Genomic DNA, 10,822 nt, shown 5'->3' with positions numbered 1-10,822 from the left:
TCCATTGTAACGATGTGGAATGAAACTCAAAGATGCCAAATGACTTGGTGTAAAGTCACAAAGCTAGTGAGTGACAAAGGGCAAAATTTTAATTCAAATACATAGCTTCTGCTATTAAATTTGAAGCACTTTACATTAAGCCACACTGCTCTTTCATGTACATTGATTTCCTCTCAGCTTTTGTTGTCAATGTTTACAGACAACAAAAAAAGTACCTGTTTACCTGTTTCATGCCTGCAAGCACTTAATTAATGGGTACTTTGAATGCTTCTCAATGTAGATAAGCAGCAGAACCTTCTCAAAAGGCAGTTTGATAGGGAAGCAATACAAGAAATAAGCAAACATAAACATCACAATAATAGAGACTGATCTGCAGACTTATTTTAAGGGCCTGTGCATTTCTAAGAAGGGTACAAAGCACATAGCAGCTTGTAAAGGACCTCTAGGTGAAGCTAGGGTTGTTTCATTATAAAATGACCAAGAGATTTACCAAATGTTTCTATGTAATCAGAAAAATTAGGGATATAAGATACAAGGTACAGTGGGTGGGGAGCTTCCCAAGAATCTGCCTGCCAACGCAAGAGACACAGGAGACGCAGGCTCAATCCCTGGGTAGAGAAGATTCCCTTGAGGAGGTAATGGCAACCCACTCCAGTATTCTTGCCTGGATAATGCTGTGGACAGATGAGCCTGGCAGGGTACAGTCCATAGGGTCGCAAAAGAGCTAGACACGACCGAGCGACTGAGCACACACGCACAGTGGGTTGGTGTTACAGAAACAGACAAAAGACTGCAGGTCTAGCAGAGAATTAAGCACGTGATCCCAAAGTTTAAATCATGCAGTGTGAACACAGGAGTCAATAATACAGGAAAACCCGAACGTACTCTTATGTACCTAACCAAAGTAAAAATAATACTGTACAAAACTACTTCAAATGTCTTTCCTCTGCCTTAATTTATCAGCAGATGAGCCAATTGACCTGTTTTTTTAAATTTCCACTTACAAACATTCACATGAATATTAACTTCTCATATGTGGAACAAGAGCTGTTATTTTTTTCATAAGCTTCTGAGTAGGTGGCTTTACAAATCCAGGCGGGTATGTTTACTTATCTCTGAGCCTTTTAGAAAGGCATCTCTGTACGCTGACCCTTAAGAAAGCGGAGTTTCAGATCCTCAACTTATTAGCTTCCCCTCTTTCTCCTCAGTCATCCTCAAGGTTCCAGTAACGCTTTTAAAGGATTTGACTCCAGCAGTGGCCAGGGACACCAGATCCAGTAGAGTTGTATTTCTGAATGCTATTTCACAAAATACATATTAAATAAAACAGGAAAGAGAAATACTAAATGCTTTATTCTATATTTTCAATTTAGTAATATAAACAATATTTACATAGCAATACATTTAAGTATTTACACAGCATTAACCAGAAGGCAGAAAGAAATGTTGCTTTGGGCATTAATGACCATTATACTTGAATAAGGTGACTTTCAAGTTCATAGTACACAATGAAAAGGATTATTAAAGAGTATTTTGAAAAAAATGATATCATGAAGAATTATTGGCTACGTGGCTCAGGCCTAAGTTTGCTTTCAATAAACCACTTTCACATAACATGATAACTTACAGTTCATTTGTTATTTATAATCTTTAAACACAATTGAAGAGCAAAAGTTTGGAAGTGCTTTTAAAATGTTGAGTAATTAAAATGTATAAACTATTTTGGAGAAAATGTCATATATTGCAGCTCAATAATATAAATGATATTTATATATTATAGATATAAATATACTTCAAGGAAACAGGATATTGACCTAATAATGCAGGTAAACAAAGGAATGAGAATGCACCATTTCACAAACTTCCTATTAATCCAATAGTGAATCAGTTCACTGCCAGAGAGAGCAATTGAGTCAGCCCACATATAATTTCAAATATCTAAGTAAACTTGAAAATATTTTCAACATTTATTTAACCATAAAATATGTAAAACAAAATGAACTGAAAACTAGGCTTGAACTGGAATCAATTTTTTTTTCAGTGTGAGAAAATATACACAAATCTAGTTTATAAAATAATCTTACAGACACAAATGATGGGGACTGTTTTGATTATCATTTTAAAAATGTTATGCTGAAAGCAATTTAGAGTGTTTTTTTTGGTCGCATTGTCAGAGCTATCTAGTTTACGAGCTGGTGAATTAAATACCATGCGTAACAGGAAAACAGTATTTTTCACTGTATCATATTACATATTCACAAAGCAAGTTTATGTTTCTACGAGTTATAAAAATAAATCTTCCTGTAGATTAAAAAACAAATAAAAATAGAATAATTTGTATTACAAGTTTTAAAAAATATGGCAAACTAACTTGATAATCATGACCATTTTTTGCCATGATTATAATTATCTTTATCTATTCAATAATTAAATTAGGAATCTTTGATCCACCAGTGTTTTGGATGCCAAATTCTTCTGTCCTACTGCATTACGAATAAATCTAAAAATCTGAAAAAAAGAAAAGTAAAAACAATTCAGAGGGAAAATACATATAAAGGAAATTAAATGTGTATGTCAGTTAAAATATCTAAATTAAACTAGCCATCTAAATTAAACTAGCCAATTCTTGCAACTATTTATTTTCATGTGTCAGACAAATGATTTCCATGGTGATACACAGAACTATTTCAAGACTATCATCTTTCATAATACTGAAGCAGTATATGTCCCTATTCAGAATATGTTTTATTACATTAATACAAATTCCCTTATGTTCATAGGAATATACTTTTAAATATTTGGCAAGACAAATTCCCCCTAGCTCTAAAATCTATGGAAATATCAAAAGAACTGTTAGGAACAAAATTTTTCATAATTCTAGATCTCTATCAAGAACTAACCCATCATACCACTAACTCATACGGTACTTTGACCTAAGTGGGGAATATATGGGTGATATGAACGCTAACATTTCTAGAACAAACTTGGCTTTTCTTGAAGTCTCCATTTCAGGTTCCACGCTGATCCACGCAGCTGTTTTTTCATCCAAGCAGGTAGGTGATGTGCGAATTGAAAGTGACACAGGTTGAGCCCTGAGCTAGATCTCAGAGTTTGCCTTTTTGTTATGGTAACATCTGGGGCAGATGGTAAATGGGATTCTAATTCTGCTCAATGCTGGCATCTAAGAGAGAAGGGTAACTTAAATGTCTTCCTACTGGATTTCTTTGACATTTGCTCAAGCAACTTATGCCTTCCACAAGTCCTTGGTATTTCACTGACTCTGAAGGACAGTGTAGAATGAACTTGGTTGAAATGTTTTTCCTTTCTTTGCCACGGCTAATCAAATTCTAAATCTTTATAAATTCTGAGTGAAAGTAGACAGTTACTCTCTGCAATAAAAATAAATATCTACTTCTCACATATTACTCTTCAAAGAAATTCACAAAAAATTCTTAAATTTACCTCTTGTTGTAGGTATGTAAGGAAGGCTGCTAAAGTAAAATTCTGGCAAGCCAAATCCACAACACAGAAGAACATCAGATCATAAATAAGAAGAGTAGCTTCATTTCCATAATACAGAACACTGCTGAAAGAATATCCTTCATCTATTAAAAAAAAAAGCAATTTAGAAGATATAAATTAAATTTAAAAATAGAATAATAAACATGTGATAAATTTCTGGTGATAAAACTTGGACATTTAAAAACAACTAGTTACTATAATAACTATATATACTATACTATATACTATAATAACTGCTTTATTGACTATGCCAAAGACTTTGACTGTGTGGATCACAATAAACTGGAAAATTCTGAAAGAGATGGGAATACCAGACCACCTGACCTGCCTCTTGAGAAACCTATATGCAGGTCAGGAAGCAACAGTTAGAACTGGACATGGAACAACAGACTGGTTCCAAATAGGAAAAGGAGTACGTCAAGGCTGTATATTGTCCCCCTGCTTATTTAACTTATACGCAGAGTACATCATGAGAAATGCTGGGCTGGAAGAAGCACAAGCTGGAATCAAGATTTCCGGAAGAAATATCAATAACCTCATATATGCAGATGACACCACCCTTATGGCAGAAAGTGAAGAGGAACTAAAGAGCTCTTGATGAAAGTGAATGAGAAAAAGTGAATTGGAAAAAGTTGGCTTAAAGCTCAACATTCAGAAAACTAAGATCATGGCATCTGGTTCCATCACTTCATGGGAAATAGATGGGGAAACAGTGGAAACAGTGTCAGACTTTATTATTTTGGGCTCCAGAATCACTGCAGATGGTGATTGCAGCCATGAAATTAAAAGACGCTTACTCCTTGAAAGAAAAGTTATGACCAACCTAGATAGCATATTAAAAAGCAGAGACATTACTTTGCCAACCAAGGTCTGTCGAGTCAAGGCTATGGTTTTTCCAGTGGTCATGTATGGATGTGAGAGTTGGACTGTGAAGAAAGCTAAGCACCGAAGAATTGATGCCTTTGAACTGTGGTGTTGGAGAAGACTCTTGAGAGTCCCTTAGACTGCAAGGAGGTCCAACCAGTCCATCCTAAAGGAGATCAGTCCTGGGTATTCATTGGAAGGACTGATGCTAAAGCTGAAACTGCAATACTTTGGCCACCTCATGCGAAGAGTTGACTCACTGGAAGAGACTTTGATGCTGGGAGGGATTGGGGGCAGGAGGAGAAGGGGACGACAGAGAATGACATGGCTGGATGGCATCACCGACTCTATGCATATGAGTTTGGGTGAACTTCGGGAGTTGGTGATGGACAGGGAGGCCTGGTGTGCTGTAATTCATGGGGTCACAAAGAGTCGGACACGACTGAGTGACTGAACTGAACTGAGTTACTATAATACTCCGTGGCTATCATTAATGTAAATTATACTTGAATTTAAAAAAAAGAAAAAATACTTCATGACTTATAAAAAATAAACAAGGGGTATTAAATTTGCTAATCTAAAAGGTTAACCAAGGAAAAGTAGTTTTAACATTTGCAGCAAAAGCTTGGTAACTGCTAGTAATTTAAGTATACAGTCTATATTTTTCAATGACCAGGTAATGAATGTCCTTTCTCTATTTGTTTATATAACTAAAGGTTAAAGAATCTCAGAAAAATTCTTGAAGATAAATTTAAAAAGCAAAACACACTCTTCTGTACAGCAGAGCATTGTAAATAAAAACATAGCATATAATCAATTATACAAGTTGTTTTTTTTTTTAAAGGCAAAACAAAATCAGCAAGGACCAGAAGAGTGTGTTACAATTTATGCCTCAAACAGTTCCCCAAGGTTCTGCTCTGAGACCTCTTTTCACTCTCCAAGCAGGGGTGGGTTCATCCTTTTGGGGATGTGAACACCCTTTTAAGATTCTAATGAAAGGTACAGACCCGTTCACAAGAGGCAGCGGGGAAAGCACACATGTATGATTCTCGCACACAATTTCAGGGAGGGCCAGAGCCCCTTCAGCGATGCAGCAGCCCATGAGCACCCAGTTAGGACCCTTGTTTTAAGACAAGAGGGCATCTGGCTTGCTTATAACACCCTTTTTTGATCAGGATGCCAGTTACAGGAATATATTCAGTTGTTGGAAATTCACTGAGCATTAAGCTATATCCTTACAAGATGTGCCCTTCTGTACGTATACTTGCATCCATATTCTAACAAACGAACAAGCCAGCTCTGTACGCTCTTCCTGGGCAATCTCTCACTGCTGCTGCTCCAGCAATGACCTCCCCTATGAGGTTTCCCAACTGACTGTGCACTTTCACTCTCCCCTCAGATCCAGTCCCCCAGCTCCTTACATTTAATGGCTGATTGGACATCTCTTCCGAGTTGTCCCAAAGGTACCACAAGACACAACATATTCAAAACCAAACTCATCCTCTTCCCCTCACAACCTGATCCTCCACCTGCACCCCGTGTCTCAGAGAAGGGTGGCACCACCACCAACCACCTCGTCAAGCTGGAAGTCCACGTCATTTCTGACTGCTCTTTCTCTCCTACCCCTTCTTTTCCTTAACATTTCTGGCAATCTTTTCCTCTTTATCCCCATCACTACTGCCTTTGCTCATATTCTCATTTCCCAACAGAGATGAAGATGATGATGATGATGACTGTATTATTATTATTAAAAATGGTAACAACCTCAGTTTACTGAGTGCCTACGCATACCAGGTTCTTTACACAACGATTACACATGTGTAAAGGCAACAACCTTTAGAAGGCTATACTTTACAGAAGTTTAATAATTAAAGTTCAGAAAGGAAAACAACTTTCTCAAGTTCACAAAACTAGTAGCAGACTTCAAACCCAAGACCAGAAGACTCTGAAAACTATATTCTTAATGACTAAGTTATATTATTATAGTCTTGCATCTGTTTAACTCCTGCCAAAATAATTCTTCCAATTTATGAATCAGATATGAAGGCTTTCTGGTGACATCCATGTTCATCAGAAGTGGTTTCCAAATTATTCTGATCATGTATCCCTATCAGAATGAAATGCTGAGTATGCATCTCATAATAGGCATAGTTTATGAATTACGACTACATATAATTTTTAAAATGTATAAATTAAGAGTGATGGAATTGCAAATATACAAATAGACATTTTAATAGTTTCTTCTCAGATCTTCATGGCGCAACCAGTGCATGTCTTGTAGGACAAAACATTTTTAAACAATGGTTTTGAAAACACGTGCTCTACAGGATAAGGTAAAGCCAAACTCCTTAAGGTGCCAGACAAGGCCTTTGGGATTCGGTCTCTGCCCTCTTTATCGTTCACGCACTCTCTCACCCCATTCCAGGCTTCAATCATGAAGCCCGCAGTGCACAATGCCCTGTCCCCCTCTGCCCTGCTGTCTGACAGCTCACTTATCTTTAGACCCAGTTCAAGCTTCACCATGTTGCCTGGCCCATGATGTCTGGCTTCACTCTGTGTTTAGCCGAGTTTCCTTTCCACACCCAGGCTAACTTGTGTCTGCACACACTTCTGTCCCAGTGCACTCCACTCGTCCATCACACGCCTGCCTTCCACAGTCTGCTATCAAGATGCCCAACGGAGGGACCACGGGTCTGTGTATCCCAGGACTGGCACCACATGTGGTTCTCAACAGCACCAGGGTTAGTGATATCCAGGCCAGGACACTGGGTATAGCACACCATTTCCACTCTTCCCAAGCCACACAAGAGGTTACTAACATATATATTAAAAGTGACATTTATACTTTCTTTTTAATGATAAAAAAAACATTTTAGTCACTACTCCTGTCATAGATATGTGCCATTTTAAAGAAGTTAGAGAAAATGAAAACTTAAGATAAATCATGAACATTATTCTTCTTTAAATGTTTCACAAGTGTGCCACTGAATGAATATTTCAACACATAACTATGTATTTGTTTTACTATCTCTTCCATGTGTACAATTGATTTTAAAATTCACCTTCATTTTTTACTTTTTGTAGAATAATTATCTTGTATATATGTTTCTTCCTACACGACCTATAATAAAATGGGACATAGAAAACTACTATAATTCCTTGAAGTTTACTAAGGTTCCTAGATAAACTTAGTAAACTTCAAGAAATTATAGTAGTTTTCTATTTCCTAGATAAAGGTATAAAATCAAAAGACAATAACTACAATTATATTCTTTCAAGCTTGGAAAATAATAATAAAGTTCAGCAAAGGCATTTGAAGGATACCATTGTAAAAGATGCTTTTTTCCATTGGTTCCATGAATTCCATTCCAAGAATTCTTTCAAGAAGCAATTTATCTTTTATAAAGTAGTCCATTTCCTTATGAACCTAATATAAAAAATAAGAGTCATTTGAAAATAGCAGTGAAATAAATGTTTCCCAATGTTTATAAAATCAGAAGGAAAGAAAAAGAAAACTGAAAGTACCCAAAGAAAATCTTTGGGTTTGGTTCTTCAAAGACAATTTATTACACTGGACTTTATAACAAAATTCTCTTTAAGAATATTTTAAATTTTAAACGCTGATAGTAGTACTTAGGGCTCAGTTCAGTTCAGTTCAGTTCAGTTGCTCAGTCATGTCCGACTCTCTGCGACCCCATGAATCACAGCACGCCAGGCCTCCCTGTCCATCACCAACTCCCAGAGTTCACTCAAACTCATGTCCACAGAGTCGGTGATGCCACCCAGCCATCTCATTCTCTGTCGTCCTCTTCTCCTCCCGCCCCCAATCTTTCCCAGGGTAGATGTACTGAAAATCAGTTTATAATGAATATGACCACAGCATATTTCTACAATAAATAATTGATAATATTTGGTAACAAAATTCCAGTATAGACACATTTTAAGGTAATCATCATGCTAATAGACATGTAAAAATCTCGTTTTACTTTTACGTAACCTAACTCCATCCACAAAGTATTAATTTTTTCAGTCAAAACAGTATTAGTTTTTACAGCAAAAACAACCAACCAACCAACTCCACAAGGGTTCTAAGTTCGTTGACTTGGCTGACAGAAGAAATAACTGACATTCCTGGTTACCCTTTTAAATACTGCATTCTGACTCTAGCTTAAAAACAAATGATGATACATACATGATCGATGAAAGAGCCAAGAAATTTATTCATAGTATGATATGCTTTTACACTCTGCTCAAAAGTACTTCCTGATGAACTCAAGAGTCTAGCAGGGCCATTTTTCTAATGAGAAAAAGAGACAAGGGTAAATGAAACATGCCTTATGTTCTTGGCACCTAAACAACACGAAATACTGAGAAAATCTACCTGAACTACATTATACAAACCCTTGTGAGTGTCTCATGAATTCTGTCATAGTGTTGTCTCATCTGGCTAGATATTGCAATCTGAAAAGTCTGACCATCTGTATTCGGTACCAAACCTCTTTGGCTACACAAATTTTCCTGAAAAGTTAAAAAAAATTATGTTAAGATCAAGATAATGAAAATTCTGCCTATCTTAAAAAGAAGATGCAATATTTAATATTGTAAGACATGGAATCAACTGAAGTTGTACTGAAACTCTATTTGAGACAGAGCAATTTTAATAGTATCCAAGGCTGCCACTACCCTCCAGGTCTTATTAATTTCTACTTCATCATACATCTGTGCAGGTGGCTTTACTCCTCCCTACTTAAAAAAAACCTTATACTAAGTTCGCCACATATTGATATTCTTAGCTTTCTTTATAATCAATTTATTGCTCTTTAATAAATGATAAAAAGTCTAGTCTTAGAATTAGCAACATTTATAAATGGTCTTTTTTTTGTTCTCGAAACACTTTGAATACACTTCCTTGATTAATTTCACTAAAAAGGTATGACCCAATGGTTAATGTTACAAACCAGATATCTACTGCAAGTCTCTTTGACACAATTTGATTCCTGAGAACCATGTCTGTAACATTTTACCCTACCCCTGATCTAGCCAATTCTTATAGATGCTTCATGGTTCAGCGTAACTATTCCTGCCTCCATTCTTAACTTTATTTGCCTACTCGGGAGCTTAACATTCTCCTCCTTTGTCTAAACCTAAGCTGCAAACGTGACACTTGGTTTTCTACTGACTTAAAGGCAGTCTTTGTGTAGTGAATTTCATTATAAAAAAAAAATTTCTGATACAAAGAATTTATAAAATACAGAGAAATACAAAAAGAAAAAAAAAATTCTATAATTTCAACACCAAGAGAGGCCAGTATTTTAAGGTATTTCATTAGTTGTTGTCTAGGCATATACATAGAGATGGCATAAAATCTGGATCATACTGATTTCTTTTTCATGTGACAACATATCCTGAGCAACTCTTGGTATTATTAAATGTTCTATAAAACATGGGTTTTAAGGTTTACTTAAGGTTTCACTAATAGATAAACCAATTTACTTAATATTCTCTCATTTTTATGCCTTCTTTGTCCTTATAAATAACCCCTGTGATAAAGACCCTGAAGGTAATCAGTTATTCACATTGTTAATTATTTCCTTGAGTTAGTTAGATTCATAGAATCAGTAAGTCTAAGATAATGAACTCTCAGAAAGCTCTTGGTATATACTGTCAAATACTTTCCAGCAGGTTTACAAAAATGTATCCTAAGATCAGTGCCCATTACACCCTGTCCTTAATACTACTAAGTATTAGCTTTTTTAAATAAAAGTTTTGTAATTTGAAGAAAGGAAATATGTTATTTTTACATTCATTTCCTCCATGATTTGTGAGTTTAATTATTTTTAGAGGTTTTTAGTCTGTTTATTTACTTATTTTAAAAAATCTTTTTGTCATTGAAAAGGGTTTTTTTTTTTTTTTTTGCTAGCTTGTTTTTTTCTTTTTCTTGTCTGTGCTACAAGCAGAATCTTAGTTTCCCAACCAGGGTCAAACCAGTCCCTCTGCAAAGGAAGCACGGAGTCTTAACCACTGGATTGCCAGGGAATGCCCTTTATTAAGCTTCTAACTTAGTTTGCTTATTGATTTATATGATTTTCAGTACTGTGATCAATATCTTTTGTGTCATATTTACTGTGGAAATTTTACCCTATGTCTTTTATCTATATAATTGTGGCTATATAAATATTCTATACATTAATAAAGTAAAATCAAGAAATAATAATTTTTTTGATACTTTCTATATTTTATGCTTTGTCATCTCCCAAACTGCATTCAATCCAGGTATAATTTCTCACAGTTAACCAACTGATTCAATTCAATGTATTAAATAAATTGTTCCTCTCTGAGATGTTGTGACCATGTATTAAATTCTTGCAAGTCACAGGTACAGTCCCTTAATCAATAAATCCTCTTGGTTTTTCCTCTTAGGTACATATTTTTCTTT

General features: G+C 35.6%; 1 protein-coding gene across 4 annotated transcripts in view; it reads right to left on the bottom strand.

Moving 5' to 3' along the window:
* Nucleotides 1-2,121: 2,121 nt before the first annotated feature.
* Nucleotides 2,122-10,822, bottom strand: part of TMEM67 (transmembrane protein 67) — a 43,320-nt gene continuing 34,619 nt past the window's right edge. For all 4 annotated transcript variants that reach the window (XM_055432453.2, XM_055432455.2, XM_088844664.1 and 1 more), the window contains exons 24-28: nucleotides 8,788-8,904; nucleotides 8,579-8,683; nucleotides 7,711-7,813; nucleotides 3,463-3,605; nucleotides 2,122-2,508 (exon numbers count right to left, since the gene is read on the bottom strand). In XM_055432453.2, coding sequence (XP_055288428.2) covers nucleotides 2,428-2,508; nucleotides 3,463-3,605; nucleotides 7,711-7,813; nucleotides 8,579-8,683; nucleotides 8,788-8,904 — 549 coding nt within the window. In that variant the 3' untranslated portion in view covers nucleotides 2,122-2,427. The remainder of the gene's footprint in view (nucleotides 2,509-3,462; nucleotides 3,606-7,710; nucleotides 7,814-8,578; nucleotides 8,684-8,787; nucleotides 8,905-10,822) is intronic.

The sequence above is a fragment of the Moschus berezovskii genome, chromosome 16 (assembly GCF_049115385.1).
Source record: "Moschus berezovskii isolate FMDL1 chromosome 16, NW_MosBer_1.0, whole genome shotgun sequence".
NCBI classification, from domain to species: domain Eukaryota; kingdom Metazoa; phylum Chordata; class Mammalia; order Artiodactyla; family Moschidae; genus Moschus; species Moschus berezovskii.
Note: the sequence above shows the minus strand (reverse complement) of the source record. Positions and strands in the feature narration are given on the sequence as shown.